Source organism: Sminthopsis crassicaudata, chromosome 1 (assembly GCF_048593235.1).
Source record: "Sminthopsis crassicaudata isolate SCR6 chromosome 1, ASM4859323v1, whole genome shotgun sequence".
NCBI classification, from domain to species: Eukaryota; Metazoa; Chordata; class Mammalia; order Dasyuromorphia; family Dasyuridae; genus Sminthopsis; species Sminthopsis crassicaudata.
The window spans coordinates 334322121-334345450 of record NC_133617.1 but is presented as its reverse complement, the minus strand read 5'-3'; the positions used below and the strand labels follow the sequence as shown (position 1 = coordinate 334345450).

At 34.8% G+C, this 23330-nt stretch overlaps 1 protein-coding gene across 1 annotated transcript in view; it reads left to right on the top strand.

Moving 5' to 3' along the window:
* ANKRD33B (ankyrin repeat domain 33B) overlaps window positions 1-23330 on the top strand; it is a 102268-nt gene that overhangs the window by 65557 nt on the left and 13381 nt on the right. The window contains exon 3 of the mRNA XM_074279124.1: window positions 19624-19764. Within this exon, the coding sequence (XP_074135225.1) occupies window positions 19624-19764 (141 nt within the window). The remainder of the gene's footprint in view (window positions 1-19623; window positions 19765-23330) is intronic.

Sequence of the window (23330 nt, the reverse complement as noted above, 5' to 3'; positions counted from 1 at the left end):
CTCACTTGGGTTAGGAAGTTCTGGATACATTTGATTTAAAATCAGTAGGGTATCTTTTGCACTAAAACTGACACTAATATGGTGTGTTGAATGGGCCAAGCTGCTCTTGAGGAGTGAACATAGTTATACACAGAATGGGCCATAAATTCCTTGCTGATTAGGAGTAAGGTTGGGTTGAAGTGGCTTCTGCATACTTCCTGCTTGGTCAGGATGGGAAGAATCCAGGCCAATAACATGACTAATTCATGCAAACCTTAAAGAGTTATATGTTATCATTTAATATTCCTAGTTCAGCCATTTAATTCTATGGCATATTATACTCATTAATTCCAGACTTTCCTGTGTGCTCAAAACACATAAAACTATTTAGAATTTTCTTCAAAAATCAGTTTGCAAGTTATAAAGGAGATGTTAGTCATTGCTTGATATATTTATATTACAGGCCAGGGTTGAAAAAAGTCCTTATTATTTTCAGTTTGAGGTTTATCCCCTCCAAAAAATAAAACTTAGCAAAAAATGTACTTAGCTGTGGCAAGGGAATGATATTCAGCAAGGACACTTGTTTGAGGTGCAGACAGCTTCCCTCTCTGCCCAGAACAAACATCAAGGAGAAATTTGTGCTTTTCCTGGTTATTCTCTTAGAAACCAAGAACTGATGTCAGCAGTTTTTGGTTTCCTGGCTAAATAGCCTGAAAAATAATTTCAATATGAGAAGTGGATGTGCCTCATGCATGAGACACCAAATACAGAAATAGGAGTGAGCTTTGTACTGTTAGTTTCTTATCTCTCCCTTCAAGGTTAGCATTGGGCTGATTTATAATCAGAATTATAATAACAATTGGGCAGATTTACAATCCCAGTTGTAATTGGTTAGATTTACAATCCTCTTTATTTGTCCATTTCATATGTCAAAAGGCTTTTGCCTTATTATTTACCGTAGCTGGTTTGGGCCTGGAGCCCCTTGTTTAGCTTGTTCCTTGACTTACATAGTGATTTGGTTGGATATAACTTTACAAGCTATTTCAACTTTCTGTTTTGACAATATCTATGAAAAACCTAGTCTCTCATATTCCTTACAGAAGTTGGTCCTTGCTGGCCACATAATGACTTAGAAACCCACAAATTAATGATGCTATATTGTATTTTTGTTTTTTGTTAAATTTTCCCATTTCCAGTTTAATCTGGCTCCTAAGCCCATATTTTGCTGGGAATTTGATAGCTCTGTTTTAGGGGACCTTCTTTAGAGCTATTATCAGACCACCTTGACTTTGGGGATGCCAGAAGTCTATCACAGCCATCAGTGAAGAAGGAAAAACTAGGCCATAAAGATATAGCTAAAACAAATCCAAAAAGTAATCACAGTGTGTGAAAGTGACAGAATATGGGAGAACAAAGAACAGAAATCCTAGAATCCTTTTCCCCATTCTGCAGTCTCATGACATTGCCCTTTGCTGTTTTCTCGAATATCACATTAAAGCTCTCAATTCTGAGTATTTTCCTTGTCTCTCTCTCTCTCATGCTTGGAATTAATCTTTCTCATCTCTTCCTGATTTGTTTCCTTTAAGTCTTAGCTAAAAATCTCATTTTCTGCAAGAAGTATTTCTTAATCTTAGCACCTTCCCTCTGAGACTACTCCCAATTTATCCTGAATATATCTTGTTTGTAGAGTTCCATGCCACTCTTAGAGACCATTGTCCTAAGGAAGACCTCGGAGCTAATCTATGGGCATTTTAATCCTGCCAAATTAAACTATACAACCATAGAAACCCTCACAGGAAACAGGAAGTTTAGAACTCCACAACAATGTCATTGCCACATAGAGACACATAGATCCTGTTTCAGACTGGTCTCTCTGTCTCTTTTACTCTGTAGAAGTATTACCACTGCAGAACTAATGATGGATTAGTTTTCAAAGTCACTTGCAACCTCTGCTTCTGTTTTTCTCTTTTAAACTATAAAAGAAAGGACAACTTTCCCCCCCAGGTTTGTTCTCTGGCTTAGTTATGATTATAGCTCATCCTCAATGCTGGGTCAGCTGTGACTGCCCACTGTAGTTGCTAGTGATTAGTTGGTGTGAGGAAAGTGATGAAATAGCTCATTTTTGCCCGTATTTTATTGGAGGTAGGTTTGTTTTTTATTCTAACTCTTATTTTAATAGCTTTTTATTTTTAAAAAATATGCACAAAGATAGTTTTCAACATTTACCCTTGTAAAACCTTATGTTCCATATTTTCCTCCCTTCCTCCTCACCATCCCCTCCTTATCTAGACTGTAAGTAATCCAATATAGGTTAAACATATGCAATTCTTCTAAATATATTTCCACATTTATCATGCTGCACATTACTTCATGTTAAATAATGCAAAAGTGGACACTAGTCAATAAGAAGGAGATTATCTTGGCCTGAGTTTGTTTATTTGTAATATTTGACCTCTCTGATCCTGCTCATTAGCTATCATGTTAACTTGTGAACAGACTCAATTTATATCATATACACTTATTTGTCCTTCATTCTGGAAGAGCACTGAATCAGGGAGGTTATACCATGACAAGCAAGTGAATTGGATTTAAGGGAGGGAGAGCTGTTCAAGGTCACCTGCCTCACTTTCTCCTCCAGAACCATCTGGGTCCAGGGGCCAGACTGGAAATGCTCCCAGAAGCAGTGGGAGACTTTGGTCTTTTTAAGCCAAGGGTGTTTAGTTTGACTGAGGCCATATCTTCCCCTAGGTGGGAATAGAGACAAAGAATGGCCTCTTTCACCCAGTTAGTTAGATAATTCTGGAAGGGAGGACCATTCAGGATTTCTGGCCAAACCAGAAATGATTGCTGTTCACATTCACTCAGATTCAATCAGGATTCAAACAATGACCAGTTGGGTCTTCACCTGGGAAATTTAGTTGGCCAATGAATGAGAGAGTGGTTTGGGTTTAAGGCTTGGTTCTTAAATAAAGAAATCCAGCCAGTAAAGCCCAAGATATGTTGAGGGTTCAGCAATTAAAGAAATTCACAAGTAAGGGTAAAGGTCCATATTACCCTATGTTGACAGAAGGAAGGAGAAGGGAGAGAAGAAAGAGATTATTGTCCTTCGAGAATGACCCAACAGGAACTATTGGGAAATTTGTTTCCTTCCCTTTCTCCTTCTCTTTCTTCCTGTCTTCCATGTAGGCAATCATACCCTTACTCCCAAATTCCTCTTTTAAAAAAAAGAAATGTACCACTTAGGAACTTTTTCTAGGAATCTTTCTATGTCAGTGAAACCTCAAGAGGCACAGAAGATTCATGGCCCTAAAAATAGTCCCTTAGTCCTGTCCTCTGACCAGTCTTGAATCCATATAGTTGAATTAAAATCTCCACATCTCTTTCACCAACTTGTGCATAAGAAAAGTGTGATAATCCTTTATCAAAAGCTTGTCAAAATCTAGATAAAATATTTTCTCACCATGCTCCTTATTTCCTGGTTTAGTAATTCTGTCAAAGAAAGAAAATGAGTTTAGTCTTTTATAACTTGTTTTTGATGAAACCATGCTGGGTTTTTGTAATCACTGAATCCTTTTCTAGATGTTTTATCTAAATAGTCTTGCATGTATTCTATAAATTATTTAGTCTAATAAATGTTTAACGTTTTTGGGAGTTGAGTCCTATAGAAATTGGGCAGCCCATGGACAAATTCTGCATGAGCTCTCTGCAGGGGAGCTGCCAGTGGATTTTATTAGACACAATAATACCCTCTATTTTTCCAGGAACAGTAGTGTTGTGTATTGGTTTTGCAATTGGAACAAATGCCTCTTTAGGACAAAGGCAAGACCACCTTGCTTTTTTTTTTTTTTTTTTTTTTTTTTTTTTTTTTTTGCTTAAGAAGAACTAAATAATCCTGTGAACTAAATAATTGGAAGTCATGAATACTTAATCTTTGTTGTATCCCCATGGTGACTCTTACATAGCGGGAGTGCACTAAAAATTTATTGAATGAATAAGAAGTAAAAAATTCATGCAGTTTTCAATTAAATGTGGACAACTTCCATACATTTGTGGTTCTTGCTATTGTAGTTGTCTTGAATATTCCAAGTGCCTAATAGAGAAGGTATTGTGTTTATTTCTTATAACTGAATTAGGAGCTCTCTTTTTGTTCTTCAAAATGCCTAAACCATTTTGGGAAAGAGGGAGAAAGGTGTTTTAGTTAAATATTAAATACAAATTCAGCCTGTTCTCAATTAATTGAAGTAAAATGGAAAATTTGTGTAAAAAAATTCTAAAGTAATTAAAGGAACCAATTAGATTGCACTTCAACCTCCTTTCCCATCTCTTCCTTAACTTTGTTAAGTTTCAAAGCAGAGACCAAAATATAGTAGTCCTTACTCAAAGGCTAATATTTTTAGTACCACATTGCCTTTCTTATAATTTATTTTAAAAATACATTTAAAAATTCTGAACTTAAATGCTAAAAAACATGCACACAAAATAGTATCACTCAAGGAATTATGCCTTTATCTTTATTTTTTTTATTTTTTAAAGGTTTTAATAGTTTTTATTTACTAGATATATGCATGGGTAATTTTACAACATTGACAATTGCCAAACCTTTTGTTCCAGTTTTTCCCCTCCATCCCCTTCCCCCCAGATGGCAGGTTGACCAATACATGTTCAATATGTTAAAGTATAAATTAAATACAATATATGTATGCATGTCCAAACAGTTGATTTGCTGTACAAAAAGAATTGGACTTTGAAATAGTGTACATTTTAGCCTGTGAAGGAAATAAAAAATGTAGGCGGACAAAAATATAGGGATTGGGAATTCTATGTAGTGGTTCATAGTCATCTCCCAGAGTTCTTTTGCTGGGTGTAGCTGGTTCAGTTCATTACTGCTCAGTTGGAACTGATTTGGTTCATCTCATTGTTGAAAATGGCCACATACATCAGAATTGATCATCATACAATATTGTTGTTGAAGTATATAATGTTCTTCTGGTCCTGCTCATTTCACTCAGCTTCAGTTCATGTAAGCCTCTCCAGTCCTTTCTGAAATCATCCTGCTGGTCATTTCTTACAGAGCAATAATATTCCATAATATTCATATACCACAATTTATTCAGCTAATCTCCAATTGATGGGCATCCATTTAGTTTTCAGGTTCTTGCCACTACAAAAAGGGCTGCCACAAGCATTCTTGTACATACAGGTCCCTTTCCCTTCTTTAAGATCTCTTTGGGATATAAGCCCAGTAGTAACACTGATGGGTCAAAGGGTATGCACAGTTTGATAACTTTTTGGGCATAGTTCCAGATCGCTCTCCAGAATGGCTGGATTCTTTCACAACTCCACCAACAATGTATTAGTGTCCCTGTTTTCCCACATCCCCTCCAACATTGCACATTATCTTTCCCTGTCATTCTAGCCAATCTGACAGGTGTGTAGTGTTATCTCAGAGTTGTCTTAATTTTCATTTCTCTGATTAATAATGACTTGGAGCATCTTTTCATATGACTAGAAATAGTTTCAATTTCTTCATCTGAGAATTGTCTGTTCATATCCTTTGACCATTTATCAGTTGGAAATTGTATGACTTTATCTTTATTCTGGACTTTGAAATGTCATAATTGGGAAAGTGAAGATCATAGAAGTTTTGATCTTTTGGGCCATTTTATTTTTAATGTGGTTGGAACCCTTGTACTAGTTATTCACATTTTTCATCATCTGTCATTTTATGTTACTTCACTCGATCTTGATCTTCTTGTTAACATGTTCTTTTATATGACTTTACATGTTACTTCATAAGTTTGTTTTTATTTCCCACTTATTTGTTCCAAAAGATCTCAGGGTTTGTTGACATTCTTTTTATTCTCTTGCCAGTGTATAATAGCTTCCATTTATAGTGTTGTGCAATTTACAAAGTGCTGTTTGTTGTCCAAAGCCCTTTACAACCTGGGCCTTTAGTGTGTTTTGTTTTTTCTATCCTTAACTTCTCCACCTCTCTTCCCTATCCCAACCTTTATATCTGTGGACCAGTAACACCTGCCACCTTGTTTTCTCTGGAATAGATCACTTATCTCTACTTTTCAGGTTTTTTTCATTGGCTGCCTGCCCTTATCTGGACCATCTCCTGACTTCTGTTTTTCTTTAAACTACACCGAAATTTGTATACTCTTCAAGAAGCCTTTATTTATCCCCCTTAATAGCATCTTCCCTTTCTTGATTTTCTCCAATTTATTCTTTTATAGCTGTATTTGTATAGATCTTTGTAGTTTGCATGTTGTCTCTCATTAAACTGAACTCCTTGAATAGACATTCTTGCCTTTCGTTGTATTCCTAACACTTTATGACTGATTCATAGACGTTACCTCATTTGATCACCACAAAAAGTTTATGAAGTAGGTTGTCTAAGAAAGGAAGAGGTCAGTCAGCTTTTCCTAGGTCAACATGGTAGGTGAGTGGTAAAGAAATACTTTGTTAAAAAAGGATTTATTTTTTATTTTCCAGATAATTTTTTTAATTAAAGCTTTTTATTTTAAAAATATATGTGGATAATTATTTCTTTTTTTTAATATTGCCTTTTCATTTTATTAAAGCTTTTTAAAAAGTTACAAAACATATGCATAGGTAACTTTTCAGCATTGATCCTTGCAAAACTTTGTCCAGATTTTCCCCTCCTTCCTCAAACCCCCTCCCCTAGATGTTAAATATGTTAAAATATATGTTAAATGCAATATCTCTATATACATATTTATAGAGTTATCTTACTGCACAAGAAAAATCAGGTAAAGAAGGAAAACAAAAAAACCCTGAGAAAGAAAACAAAATGCAAGCACACAACAACAGAAAAAGTGAAGATGCTATGTTGTTCTCCACACTAAGTTCTCACAGTCGTCTCTTTGGGAGTAGTTGGCTTTCTTCATCACTAAGCCAGTGGAACTGGTTTGAATCTCTCTTTGCTGAAGAGAGTCATGTCCATTAGAATTGATCATCATATAGTCTTCTTGTTGCAGCGTATAATGATCTTCTGATTCTGCTCATTTCACTGAGCATCAATTCATGTAAGTCTCTCTGAATCAATATGTATAATTCACCCTTGCAAAACCTTGTGTCCTAATTCTTTCCCTCCCTTCTTGCCACCTCCTCCCCTAGATGGCAAGTGATCCAATATATGTTAAATATGTGCAGTTAATAAAGGATGTATTAATTGGTATATTGCCTGATATACTGTTCGTAAAAATGCTCATTTCCTTCCTTCCAATTCTAAAACAAGTGCTATTTCCATTACTGTTTTTTATGATTTCAGAACTGCTAATAGTATATATAGTAAAGAGGATGATCAGTTGTTGGCCTTTTTGTATAACATTGGAACTAATTGCTCTTTAAATGTTTAGTATAATTTACATGTAAATCCATCTGGCCCTGGAGATTTTTCTTAGGGAGTTGATCAATACTTTGTTTTATTTCTTTTTCTAAAATGGGACAATCTATATTTTTGTAGATATTTTTCCATTTCACTTAGATTATCAAATTTATATATATAGTAGTTGTTCCCTTTTTGTAAATGAATGCCAAGGACCTTCTGATATGTTTTATGGTATGCTTCGTTCACTAATCAGAAATGTTGGTGGCAAACTGAAATACTCTCCTCACCTTTAGTGTCTGTTTATTAGCTGAGGATCTATACTTATGATTAATTGTAACTATTTTTAAAGGCAATGGTTTTGCCTTTAAAGTGTTGCCAGGGGGCAGCTAGGTGGCACAGTGGATAGAGCACCAGCCCTGAATTCAGGATGACCGGAGTTCAAATCTGGTATCAGACACTTAACACTTCTTCCTACTTGTGTGACCCTGGGTAAGTCACTTAACCCCAGCCTCAGGAAAAAATAAAAATAAAAAATAAAGTTTTGCCAGGAATATTTTTAAGATAGGTTATTTTAATATTTATATGGCTAGTAAATTTAATGTTTAATGTGATTTTTGATAAAGATTTCCACTTTTTATAAGAAAGTAGGCTTTCTTATAAGACTTGCATAAGAAAAGACTTTCATCTTAAATCAGGAGATACATACACATGGATGCACATAATATACATGTGTACATATATTAATTATTTTTGCCATTTAATCATTAATAGATGCTTCATGGGTGCATCATGGAATGCCACCTTTTTTACCTTTTTGTTTTACCTTGTTTACCATTTTGTTAGTAAATAACATCGTGATTTTTTCCTTACCAATGTCTTTATAGTTATGTGAACGTTGAACTTTATGAAGAAAATTACAAATCTATACAATTTTTATCTGATTTTATTCCTGAAGGATTTAGGGCCATCCATCCATTTTCTGATTGTTTATATTTAATCGTGGTGAGTTCAGAAATTATATTTTAAAGTATGTTTATTGGCTTTGGTTTTCCCTTCTTTTTGATATTGATCTTGGTTGAAACAGAGACTTTTTTTTTTTCAGCAGACACTTAGAGTAAGAACACTTGGATTTAAATCAGCTCTAAATCTCTGTAACCTCAATTTTTCTTACATTTCTCTTCCTTTAAAATGAAGGAGTTTGACTTAAATTATCTTTAAGATCCTTGCCAACTCTATATCATAAAGGAGAATTTTGACACAATATGCCACTGTTATATAGTCACCAAGAAATTATACTGGTCAGCATAAACTTTGTCATGAAAATGTCTTAATGGTTTTTTGATCATGAAATAATAAAAAAAATGTCTTTTATATAAAAAATAGGGCATCTATTCAATGACAAAAATTGTTATAGAATTTATGCACTTTGAGGCACTACATGCGGTCTGGGGAGGTAGGAGGTATTTATTGGACATTAGCTTCTTCTCCCTCCCCCTCATCCCCCCATACTATGTAAAGCCCAAGTTTTATGTGCAGTGTGGCAGGACAGGCTGGGATATATTCACTTGGGCTCAGTCATGCAGTGAAACTCAATATGTTCTATCAGTTTTCTACCAGGAGTCTGGCAAACCTCAGAATACTAAGGTTCTTAATCATGTTTTCTCAAGTGCTTTTTTACTTTGTATGCTTTGCTTAAATTTTAAGCAGGTTTCAGAAGCATGTCAGTCATCCAAAAAGTTCTTGCTTATGTATGTGGTAAGCTAACTTATAAATCTCACATATCAACTTTACTCTAAAAGAGATAAGAGCATATAAATTCTATCTTGACTGAATAATTCATGGTCAGGACAGATCATGGGCCCCTTATGTGTACTAAATTGTTTGTACTAGAACTACTATCTGGCTAGATGCATGGATCTCATTATAAACCCATTTATGATTCCTCTGATAGGGAGAGAACAAGATGATCTTTTCAATAGCTTGCTGTTTTTGCTTAGTGAATTGGGATAGCTTTACAATATCAAAGTCTACCATCAGCTATAAAACTTGTTTCACCCATTGAAGAACTACCTGTCCTTACCAACCAGACACACAGAATTTAGATGAAGAAGATGAACTGGATAATACAGATAACAAAAACAAGGCTCAGCATGATAAGGAAGCAGCCCAAGAAAAGAGCTTTCCATCCTTAGGTCCTCTTATACAAATTTAAGCTGAAGTAAATGGTCAATTTTTTTTTATCTGAAGATCAAACTAAATTTATCTTCTAGAAGGAAAGTATGGGATCTCTTATAAGAACATAGCAAAACATGAAATTGCTCTCGAAGTATCAAGTATGATAAGCATATCTGAAAGTATTGGTAATTGTAATGCTAGGATTATAACTTGAATATAGTTGGTTAATTTGTGAATAAGACCAAAACCGTAACACTGTTCTGAAAGTAAAGAAATGGTTCAAAAAGTTAATTCTGAAAGACTTAACACTATTGCAGATTAGAAGATATTTAATGGAAGCATGTAATTAATATAATGATGTTTCTTTATCTGAAGTTCAATAATCAGAGCTGAGATCAAAGACTAGATATTTGTGAGCCTCCAAATCAGAGAAATAATAAAATTCAGCCTTTTGAAATGAAGTTGAAAGAGCTTCACACAAATCGTTTTTTAAATGACCAGAAGGGTTTTGGGACAAAAAAAAGATCAAGAAATTGTCAGTGATTGCAAAACTATTGGTATTGCAAAACTATATTGGTTCTTGGAGATACATGCAGTAAGTGATAAACACAGGTAATGTTTTCTTCCAAATACTTTAAAATAATGTCTCTGAACAAATTCTATAATGGCTGAACCCACCAAAAGATGGTGTGAAACAATTTTGCAACTCAGGTTGGCAGGAAAGGTCTGTTCCAACAAAATGAGGATGGAGCACAGTCTGGTGCAGGCCCTGGGAGTCAGTGAAACATCTATGTGATGGTGGCTTCTAGAGCTCTCAGCCTAGACAGTAAGCAGGTAAACAGTTGGTCAGAAGGAAATTTCTGAGGTCTCTTTGCTAGCTTTGTCTGGATTACAGTGCTGGGTGGCACTAGCATGAGAGCTAGTCAAAGTTCCAGGGCAGAAAAGAGTTCTTGTAGGCATTTACAGACCAAAGTATAGGCTAGGAGAGGCGTAAATCATACCACTTTGGAAGATCTGCCTATTTACAGGTCCATAGAAGTATCTCTGAAAATAGCTGCACAAAATCCCTAAAGTTTGAAGCAATGCACTCTTCAGTCTGGTAGATGAACCCTATTTTAACAAGAGTTTAAAAAGTAAAGTAATAGGCTAGAAAAATGACAAACCAAAAAAGATTGTGACCATAAAAAATGACTGGTGACAAGGAAGATCTACATATACTGTGTGGTCCAAAAGGAAATGCAAAAAAAAAACAATGAGAAGAATGCAAAATGGGCCAAATAGGAAAGATGGTACAAAAGCTCACTGAGAAAAATAATTCCTTAAAAATTAATAATTGAGCAAATGGATGCTAATGAATTTGAGAAATGAAGATACATGAAAGAAAAGCCACCCCCCCCTCAAAAAAAAAAAACAAAAAACGAAAAAGAAATAAAGAAAGAAAATTAGAAAAAATCTCATTGGAGAAACAACTTACCTGGAAAACCCAGAAGAGAGAATTTTAAAAATTGGTCCATCTGAAATCTGATTCTCCCCTTTCCTCCCCCCCAAAAAAGAGCCTAGACATCATCTTTCAACAAATTATTAAAGAAAAGTATCTTCATATTCTAGAACCAGAGGGCAAAATAGAAATTGAATAGAAATCCACCAATTAATTCATCAGGAATATTCTCACCAATTCTAGGTCAAGAAGAAAATACTTCAGCATCCAGAAAGAAATAATTCAAATATATTGAAGCCACAGTTAGGATGATGCAAGATTTAGCAGCTTTTATATAAAAAACTCAAAAGGCTTAGAATATGATATTCCAGAGTGAAGTTAGGATTACAACCAAGAATCACCTACCCCGAAAAACTGAAATTCTTCAGAGGGAAAAGTGGATATTTAGTGGAAAAAAAAACTTTGAAACATTTTTGATGAAAAGACCAAAGCTGAATAGAAAATTTGGCTTTAAAATATCAGACTCTAGAGCTCCATAAAAAAGACAAAACAGAAAAGGACTTAATGAGGTTGGACTGTTGGCATTTTTATGTGAAGACGATAGATATTTGTAACTCATAAAGACTTTCTCATTTTTAAGACAGTTAGAAGGATTTCATCATCATAGCAGTTAGAAGGAATAGAGAGAGAGAGGGCATGGGTGTTAGTTGAATGTAAAGCAGTGATATCTAAACAGTGTAAAATTTATACTGGGAGGGAGAGAAAGGGAGAGGTATAATGGGATAAATTATCACAATCACAAGGAAAGATTTTTTAAGTGCAGGATTAAGGAAGATTGAGTGAACCTTATTGTCATCAGAATTGGTCAAAGAGGGAAAAACATACACACTCAATTGAGTATAGAAATCTGTCTTACCCTACAGCAAAGTAGGCAGGGGAAAGGGATACGAAGAGAGCAGGGAGTAGTAAGAAGCAGGATGGACAGGGTGAAAGGAGAGTAAAAAAGGCGGGAAATCCAGTTTCCACAAGTAATTGTAAAGAACATTTTGAAGCAAATTTTTCAAACTGAGTCAAATTTATAAAATAGGAGACATTCCCTAATTGATAAATGATCAAATGATATGAACAGTTTTTGGATGAAGTAATCATAGCTATCTATAGCCATATGAAAAAAATGTTTTAACTTAGTATTATGGATTAGTAACAGTAAATTATTAGTGTTACCACTTACCTATTAGATTGATCAATAGGGCTAAAAAGGAAAATGACGAACATTTTGGGTTTGGGAGGGTTGGGAGAAAATTGAGATAATAATGCATCCTTGGTTGAATTATATTATGTAGAACAATTTGGAACTATGCTCGAAGGGATATAGAATACTTTGACTTAATACCACTACTAAGTCAGTGTCCCCAAAGAGATAAAAAGCAAAAAGAAAATGCATCTATATTTACAAAAAAACAATAGCTCTTTTCTAGAGGTAAAAGAATTAGAAATTGAGGGATGTCTAACAATTGGGGAGTGACTGAACTGAATTCAATAAATATGAATAAATATGTAATTGTGATGGAATACTATTATGCTGTAAGAAACGAACAGGATGCTCTCATAAGAACCTGGAAAGACTTCCATGAGCTGATAACATGTCAAATGTAATAGCTATATTGTTAAATTATCAGCTGTGAATAATAACATAATTCTCGGGAATAAAATGATCCAAGACAACTAGGGACTTGTGATGAAAAATGCTATTACCAGAGAAAGAATTTGTATCTAAATACAGATTAAAATATATTCTAAAATTTTCTTTATTTTTCTTGAAGGTTTTTTCCCCCCTCCTACAACATAACAACTAAGGAAATGTTTTGTGTGATTACACATTAGTAACCAATATTGAATTGCTTGCATTCTTGGTATGAGGTGGATTGGGGATACTGGAACTCAAAAAAGTTTTTAAAATGAATGTTAAAAAATGAAATGCGAGCAGGAAAAATCTCAGAATGGAAAAGTTATAAAAGGATGAAAGACTGTTGTTCTGATTGACATTAAGAAGTGATGTTTCCACAGAAGAAAATAAAGTCGCTGCTATTTTTAGGTAAATCAAAAAAAGATACAGTTTTTGTTTAGTGAAAAGTTTTTACTATATAAAATGGATTCACCTAAAAACAATGGTTTTTTACTGTATATAAACAGTATATAAAAACTATATATAGGATCTGGATCCCTTTGCTTAATCAACCCAAAATATTGATCTATTTTTACATACATGACAGAAAAACTGTAACTTATTGGGTTGTGTAGCATTTCCCATACTGCATTACACATTATATCTAAGGGGATTTTTGTAGCAATGGAACACCTGTGGTGTGTTTTTCATTTATAGTAGCGTCTTAGTTCTGTGATCTATTCTTCCTTTATTCAATATTGCCTGTGTTTTATTTTTATCTTTGAATAAGAAATGACAATTATAGTAATTTCGAGTTGTGCAGACAGATCTTGTGAGATCCCTTAGCCTTGATTTACTTTCTATATTGGCCCTAGCTTTCATGGACCTCTTTAAAATTTTCTCTAGAGTTAATGGATGTAGCTCTGCCTCTCAGTGTATTCCTGTTCACCATTCTATAAGATTGAATTCTTCCAAGATGCCCCTCAAATCTGTTTTCCCATTTGCTACTATAGCTATAAAATTCTCAGTTAAGACTTTTCCTGTATTCTGTCTTGTGCTTTTTAACGGTAAGTGGATTATATAATCCTCTGTACATGAGTTAATGTTTCATTAGTAAAGTCTACAGTTCCCTCTACTGGCTTAGTTAGGAGAACTACAAATTTAGCACCCAGATTCAGAAAACAGATTTTAAGAACCTGAATTATACAACATTACATTCTTATTCTGATAGCACTAGGCTGTACATATTTTTTAATCTGAAAGCATATATTATGTATCTATCTATACGGTCACTATTCTCTTCAAGTAAGGAAAAATATTAAAGAGGCATGGAAGAAACCTTCAATAATTAAACCAAGCCTTAATTACTAATTGGTCATTGTCTCTGAGACAAAAATAATGATAGCAGTTGAACTATGGTTAGCTCTTGGTGCACAAATGGAAAAAAATTGTCCTTGTCCTAGAGGAGCTAATATTCTAGTGGAGGAAGACTATACTAGAGTGTACTGAGGACCTGAGAAGGATGTTGTAGGTTGAGAAATATAGAGATATGGTAACTTAATTTATATAACTGTCACCTATTTTGGTGCATTACAAGTAGTTAATACTTATTTTTTTATTGGATAGACTTCTGAATGTGTATGGGATGCCAATGTAACATCACTATCATTTATGCAAAATAATAGGATAGCATTAATAGAATGCTTTAAGGTTTGCAAAATGCTGTGCAAATATCTCATTTGATCTTCATATCCACCCTGGTGGGTCTTATTGTCATCCTTTTTTAACAGATGAGGAAATTAGGGAACACAGCTAATATCTGAGACTGGAGTTGAACTCAGATATTTTAGACTACAGATGTTATATTGCTGAGCTGCCTCCTGAAAATTAGGAGCAAGAGAATATAACTTGAGTTCTGGGACCTTGATTTTAAAAAGTTAGCTGTGTTATTGCTCTGTCTTATTCTCCATATCTCCCCTACTTCCATCATATCTTTAGTTAAATATATTACATTTTGTTGGTACCTACCAAATCTTTAAAATGAAATAAATTAATGAAATCATCCTGAATAACATGATTTTATGTTGCTGAAGCAGACAATGCAAGAGTTTGTCTGGCCAATCCATTGTGTTCAGGAAGGTGAAAGCATGATTTTCCCTTACCTGTCCTTAGGCTCCCTTCCCTCCCCAAATCTTAGTCCACCTGGCTTTATCATGCTTCTTGGGCTTCATTTCTTGAATCTCCAGGCTCTCTCCACTATAACATAGAGCCCACCTCTAGACCACTCACTTGTAAGGGTCATCCCTGCCTCCAGACTCTCCCTCTGATTAAAAGTCTCTTCCCATAATCTTAAAATTCCAACCACACATGTCTTCATTTCTCTCTGGGTTATGCTTTACCATGCCTGGTACCTTCAACCTTTTCCTGTTTTAGATATACTTCAACTTCCTTGTGTGTGTTGTCTTCTCCTAGAATGAAAGCACTTCAAGGAGAGGGACTGTCTTTCTTTCTGCTTGTATTCATATATCCAATCTTTAGCATAGCACCTGGAACATTGTTAGTACTTAATAAATATTTGTTGATTTGATATTGCCATAAAAATAGAGGTTGTAGGATAATAGAAGCAGTTAGAGCATTGGGCAAGGAGTCAGGAAAATCCTGCCTCAGTTTCCTCTCTGTAAAATGGAGATAATGGCACCTGTCTCTCAGAGTTGTTGGAAAGATTAAATGATATAATAATTCTAAAGCATTTAACACAAAGCTTGGCACAGAGTAAGTACTATATAAATGTTAGATAATAGTAGGAAGACTATAGATTAATTTTTGATGCTCACCTTGATGTAGTGAATAATCTAAGGTAAGCATTTACCATATTATGTGATTGTGGGCAAACATTGAAGCAATTGGGTAAAAGCTGTTTTGTATGCAAAATAGAAATGAGGAAGATCATTAATTTTTATAAGAATATGATTAAAGACTAGTAGACCATGTCAAAAATCATCTCGGGGCTTTAATTGAGCATAGCTTTAATATAGTTATGTGATGACTAAGAAAGCTCATGTAATCTTAGTTATCATTAATGAAATTTGAGCATTCAGGTTATGACAATGAAAAGCCCCACTTATATACCTGTAAGATGAGAAAAAGGCAATGAAATAATTCTTAGCAAAAACCTCCTAAATTAATCAACATTTGGCATCTCATAGGCATATTTCTGATCAGAAAAATAAGCTTTTTACATTCGTAGCTCAATGGGTAGAGTTTAACGTTTTGTTCGATAGGATAGCCTGCTCTACAGAAATAATACTAGTGCTAAAAATGGCAACATTATGATATGATGTAAGGTAGTATTTGTAGTAAGTTAATTTCATTTGTTTAGTTTTTTGTAGTTTCCTGACAACTATCATGTTTATTTATGTACTGAATGTAGACCAATTCACTGAATGTCTCGACATCACCTTATTGATATCAACTATAGACATAAGCACAGATACAGGTACACATGAGGCAGCATGGATAGAGAGCTGGGCTTAGGGTCAGGAAAACTGGTCAAATACCTTCTCTGGCACATACTGGCTACGTGACCCTAAGGAAGGCCTTTAACTTTATAGGATCTACATCAGAAAAGGAAGTTTCCTCATTTGAGATCTCTCTACCACTGAAATCACAAGTCCAATTCCTTTCCACCAGTTTTCTACCCTTTCATAGACACATTGGATTGGCGAAGTCCCTGCGGGCTTTTTGTTGCCTGGTAACCATGGCCTAGCTTAAAGCCCTTCTATAATGATGATTTATTTGATAAAATAGAGAATGGAGGAAGGAAAAAGAATACTTCTGAAATTCACTTAGGATTTCACCTAAATCTTAAATGATTTTAAAAGTATGAATTGGTGCCTCAATCATAGGTCCTTCATAATAATCCTGCTACTTGGAACATAAATTTTGTGAGACAATTTTTTAGCCAAACATAGCACAGTTCTCTGTACACAATAGTATTTAATAATAAGTAACAGTCTAATTGGAAAAACAGAGTTAAATATAACTCTGGAAAAATAATTTCCAAAATTCTAGTAGTAAAATATCTCAAGGGATAGGGGAAGAGATATCTGTGAGTATGTTTTATTTTCCAGATTCTACAGAATGTTACTCCCCTACCCCCCCCTTTTTTTTTTTGTTCCTAGCACCAAACACATGAGGCATTTAATAAGTGTTGATTGAAATGAGTATGACTAACTAGTCTAAATATTACTGTCATTTGAATATTTAATAAGCAAGGTAGTCTCATTTTTTCCTTTACATATGATAGGTACATTTACAGTTAGTATGATTTAAACTTTTTACCTTAAATAAAAATAAATCATGGATATTTAAAAAAAAAAAAAAAAAGGGATTCTAGGCCTTGGAAATTCTATTTCCCTTTACTTTTCTTTTAATGAAAACTTTTATTCCTTTCCCTAAGCTAAGTATTACTTGAAGATGTCTACAGTTAGGCCAGGGTAGCTTGAAGCATAATCTTTCATTGTTCTGTGGGGGTGCTTAATTGATATGAGTTCATCTCATATAAGATGTTCTGTTGAAGCTTCATTGCCCCCATGACTCATTGGTTCCTAATACTCTGGAGTCTAATTATATAGCTATCCTTAGGGCCCTGCCATGAATATGCCTTACAGGTAAGATTGCTTATAACAAGGTGCTTTGGGAGTTTCAGTAACTGAACCCCCCTGGATGAAATTGAAAATGGATTCATCTTTCACTTTACAGTGAATAGTCTTATTTCAGTGTTCCAGTGCATAAAGAGAGCTATATTTTTGTAGGTTACAAAAGAAAAAAGGGGGAAGATGGATCATTTGTCATTATGTTTAAAGAGAAAATTTAACACTGAGATTTTTCCCTGATACACAGAAGAGGAGCAGCTATTGGCCTATCCTTGACTTGACTGAAACAAGATCAACTGAGCAATAAAAGGCACCAGTTGATGTGGGTGGAACATGTCATGGAGCATTGAGTAATTTCATGGACGATTGAGAAGCCAAACCCATAATCAGGACTCATCGGTTGCATGGCCATTCTCCCGAATGAAGCATAAGATAGAGAGAGTCTAATTTGAACATTGCCTACTGTGTATAACAGGCAGTTTGCTTTGTGGATTTTCAATTTTTTCTCTTCGCTCCTCTTCAAAGTGTTTAGGACATGGTCAGTGCAAAACACCTCCTGCTGAAAATTGCAATGGATACGCTATTTCAGATAGGAAAAAAAAATGACTCTGAACGAATTGCAATCTGCTTCAGTTACGTTCCTACTCAAATTTAACTGACACACATACCACAAAGCATTCAACTGGACTACAGAATGAGATCAAAGAGCATTCTTTTATAGTTTGCCACAATTAAGCTGTTGCAGCTGCCTGACAGCTTGCATTATCATCCCAACTTTCACACCCATGCTAAATAAATGCCAAGCCAAAGGGGAGTAGGGGAGAATGAGAGTTATGTAAATGAGTCAAAAAGGAACCAGATATTTGTCTTGATCTATGAATCACATGGCTATATCCTAATATTAATTTGTTTTTTGACTATTGGCCTGGGATGACATGATTCTTTTAGGTAAGCACTTAGGTAAGCACTTGCAGAGCTGCACAGATTTTATTTGTTATTCTGGGGGAAGGCTGGTAGATAAGGTGATGATGTAAATGATAAGCAGCCATGATTTCTTTAGACCATTCACAGTTCTACTTTTAATCCAAGGGGTCAGCTCCTAGTTGATCTGCATCACTCAGCTCTGTTGCTAGCTTCACATAAGAAAAATCACCAATCTGACTTGATTATTAGTGACCTTCCATAAATAAGCAAGGCAAACCTTCATTTTTCACCATTCATGCTGCCTACTGGGTGTCAGGCCTTAGGTACCTACCTATCTGAGGATTATAATCAGGAAGGAGTTAGAACTAATAAGGCATTAAAGCCTGTTTCTGGCTAAGGCAGGAACAGAAATTCTGATATACTTCTCTGCTTTTTCCTTTACTTCTCCCCCATTGCATTTAGTGATGTTATAGTGATGCTGTAGTGATGTTAATAGGAATTTCTGACATGTGTGCATTAGTCAATTCTTACTACAGTAGTGAAAACGTTTTCTTTTTTTAATGGTCAATGATTTGGAAATTGTCCTTAAGCTTATTTGTACTTTTGTACCTGTTTGTATCCATGTTTCATGCTGTTAGTTGACAGCATCAGAGGCTAATTCCCAGATGATGTCAAATATCTGCATTTAGAAGATTCACTCCTGTGGTAAAACACCTGGAGCTCTTTTGCTTATTCTCTCTAATTCTTAATGATAGGTTTTTAAGTTATCTGTCTGTTGAAGATCACAGGACAGCCCCATGTTATCAGAATGTGACTGGGGGGGGTCATACATTGAGAAGGAATCCTAGGTGATTTAAAAAAAAAAAGAAAAGGAAAATCTGCTTTCTTTGCTTTTTTTCTCTTATTTTTCTTAATCTTATTTCTTGACCTAGACAATGTTTACATTGACGATAATTACTCAAAGTATGAAAGAAAAAAACCCTTAAATTGTTAAAAGACTGTATATCAATACATTATACTACAATTGTCAAACATTTGAAGTGATTTTTAGTGGATGGGAAGGAGAGAATTTATTGCCATCACTTAACTTTATAAATAATGTAGTGACTACCTGTGCTTCCCTTCTTTCTTTCCCTTTCTTTCCCTCCCTTCTATCTCCTTATTTTTATGCTCATGCATATTTGATATATTGGAAAGCAGCTGCATTTGGTTAGGAAAAGCTGATGAGGTCTCCCTCTGACACAAATTATAGTTCAGTGATCCTGGATCATCAAGTTTCCCAGGCAACTTGACTATGTTAGAGAAAAATTGCCAGTTGAAAATATGGGAGGATTTCCATACCAGAGATTTCCTACATGATGAAATGATCGGTTTAGGTCAAAAGTGCTTATATATCTATCCATATGTGTCTGTACAACTTTTTTTTCAGGGCACATAACCATCACCAACTACTTGCTGAACTATTTTCCTGGTCTTGACCTTGAAAGAAGGAATATATTTGGGTACACAGCACTGATGAAAGCTGCCATGCAAGGTCGAATTGAATGCATCCGAGCTTTAATGCTGGCAGGTATGTGGTAATCTTAGCTTTGGTAGGTTCTCATGTCTTCCACTCTCCATAAGATCAGGGAAAAGTTAAAATTGTGATTTTTATTTGCAGATATTGAAAAGATACAATTTGTCTTCTGTTACTGTACAATTTATATGTTAAAAGTCCTATATTTTCAAATATCAACAGTCTTGGAAAAAGAACATTTTGTAAAGTTTATTGCCACCCCAATCCTGATTAAAAACAAACAAAAGTAAAAGCTATTAAAAATTACAGTTAGTCCCATTCCGTATTCCCTGTCTGCCATGGTTCTTGGCTGTCTTCCTTCCTCAGGAGTTCATGTCCTGATCCTGTTAACCTCAGAGCTATTTATATTAAAGGTGAGGATCTGGAGCAATCAGTGACTTGTAGGTTGGGAATGAATGACAATACTTCAAGATTTCCTAGGTCTGGGTCAGGTCGACCAACATTTATTAATCACTGTGTTCCAGGAGCTGGGAATATAAATCAAACAGAAAGAAAAATTCCATCCCCCAAGGACATTGCAGTATAATGGGAAAAGGCTACATATAAAGGAAGCAGAAAAAGCTGCTAGGTAGAGGAAGTTCTCTGGAAGTAGCAGTGTAGCCTGGGGAATATTGAAAACAGATGAATCTGAGCTGCCTCCTTAATATGAATCAAAGGGAGAAGCCAAAGGGATGGGAATACTTCCATTCTGAGAAATAATGTGAGTTCCAGAGAGATGGAGATGAGTCTTGTCCCTCCTTTAATGCAGATCAAGCCTTCTCTGAAGTTCTGTCAAAGGGTAGCGTGTTTAATCATTTTCTTTACTAAAACCCCACTCAAACATTTATATCCATCCCAGGATGTTCATGGGGTTTTCAAGTTATGTTAGTGGAGCACAAATTCTGCCAGGTCCTAACAAGATGTAAAGGTTTTGACCTTCTTTGATTTCAGTTTCTTCATCTGTAAAATTAAGGGGTTGTATTAGATCAAGACTTCTTAAATTTTTCCATTCACAACCCCTTTTCATCCAAGAAATTTTTACGTGACCTTGGGGATAGATTGTGTGTGTGTGTGTGTGTGTGTGTGTGTGTGTGTGTGTGTGTAATATGGGAACTTAGGCGTTTGTTAGGTTTTAGTTCAGTTAGAACTGCCTTCTAGACCAAGAAATAGGTATACAAATCAAATAAAACATTTACTGATAATAAATCATAATTTCATGACCCCCACATTCAGTTACAAGTTGTGACCCACAGTGTAAGAAAACTGAGGAGGTCCCTTTTGATTCTGAGTACTGGCCTAATGAGTGACTATATCTATTGTTTGAAGACCAGCCTATTGAAGTTTGGAGAGACTCTGTGAAAATGTTGAGGTCCTGAATTTCAAAATATCAGTCTTGGAGAAAGAATATTTTGTGAAGTTTATTGCCACCCCAATCCTAGTAAAACAAACAAAAGTAAAAACTATTATATTATGGTTCTGATGAAATGATGGCTCTCTGAAATAACTTTATAAATAATTCTCTCATTTTATCCTCGCCACAGCCCTGAGAGGTAGATGCTATTATAATCCATTTTACAGCTGAGGAAACTTGAGGCAAAAGGTAATTAAGTGACTTGTTCAAGATCACAGCTATTTAGTGACTAAAGTAGAATTTGAACAGGAATCCAGGTAGAAATGGATCTTTTATTTTTTTAAAGCTTATTGCTGATGAAAAGGATCCCCATGTTTTAGCTTCAGATATGTTATCTGGCATGTTCCATTAGTGTTTTGAATATCTTGATATCTTGGTTCGCCAGTCATGAGATATTTTTAAAATGAAGTCACTGAAAGTATGTAGGTAAGTTTAGGATTTATTTTTAAGACAATATCTATAAGTATTTATAAGACAATATTGTGAGTTTGGCATTTCCATCTTCTGAGGAGAAATAATTAGTCTGCAATATTATCAGTGATTATCAGATCTCCTTGATGAAGTATTAATAACTGCTTTTATTAATAACTAATTTATTCTAATTAGTGGTGTTAGAGATCTTATTAGTGAGATTAGTAAAGCATCTCTGATCCCTGACTTTTCTGTATTAATCCCCCATCTTGTTTTGTATTATCTAAACAATCAAAAAAGTATACCTGTTATAGGGAACTTTATCTGCTTTAGTCTGAAGGTTTGGATCCCACTTTATCTTTAATAAATATTAAATAAGAACAAGTACTAGACTTGTAATTTTGCTAGAGTAGGGAATTCCTATATGAGGAAACTTCCTATTTATATTACTGTCTCAAATGAGGTAAATTTAAAAAATGCTCAGCACAATCACTGGTACATAGAAGGCATCCTATAGCTGCCTATTCCCTTTTCTTCTTACTAGTCTAGGCTAGAGGCTAAGTATCTTACAGATATCACACAGATAGTATGTGTTATAAGAAGTCCAGATTTTCATGGCTTCAAGGATGACTCTATGCCCTTTGCCAGACTTGAGTCTTAAGAAGAGGAAATTAATTATGAAGTCCAGTCCTGGATTTTTGTATTTATTGATTATTAATAACATTATATTCCTTATGGCTTAAAACTTGGGTGTTAAAACTTCGGAATTTAAGTGTTAGTTCAGTTAGAACTGTCTTCTGGAAATTCTTTGACCAAGAAAATAGGACCATTATGAGATGCCAGGAGTACCTCTATATTGAAAATTAAGGTGGAAATACATTTTGTCCTCCAATCCAAATATTGCTGCCTTCCTTTGTGAGCTGAATTTTTTTCTAACCTTAGATTATACTCAAAAGGAAGTATTCTCCCTCTCTCCCCTCTCCCCCTTTTAAACCAATGATGTCTTGTTTATTAGATTGCCCTCCCTCCCAAACTGCTAACATCTTGATAGAGTATATAACATGTTACACATCAATAACTTCTTTTATCTGCTCTGATCAAACAGAACAAAGAGATATTAGAAATTTCAGAAACCTTAGAATTTAATAATAAAAAATTATAGTTCAATAAAGGATTCTCTCTCTCCAAGGTTCTGAAATTCTGATTTATTGGAACTCTGTTACTTTGGATACTATGGACAAACACATCAGCGATGCCAGCTTTGCTGATTATAATCTCAAAATATGAAACCTTATTAATTTGATAGAATATTAATATTCCCAAAGTGACAGGTTGGTTTAAGTAAGTTGCCCTGAGAAACTGTATTTCAGAGCATGATTTTATCTACATAAAGTCATAACTCAGTGGTGATACTTGTTTTTTTCCTTTTTAAGAATAAGCTTCAGGGCTCAGTTTCAAACCTGTATGGCATACATTGAATAAGGTGGAACTGTTGTGACATTTGAGGAAAGCAAAGGGAAAAAAATGTCCTTGAATATTCATGTTTCTCCTACTTAATAAACTTGATTATATGAGTGAGTATAATGATAAGTGAGTTGTAATGATGAACAGGGCCTAGCCACTCTGACATTATCTTGCCCTCAGGTAACCTCAAACTACTTGCTTTCATGAAGCCAAATTAGATTCTCAGATAAAAATCCAGATTTCTTTCTGTTTTCATATTTCCTCTGTATTTAAAGATACAGTATTGGAAAACAGA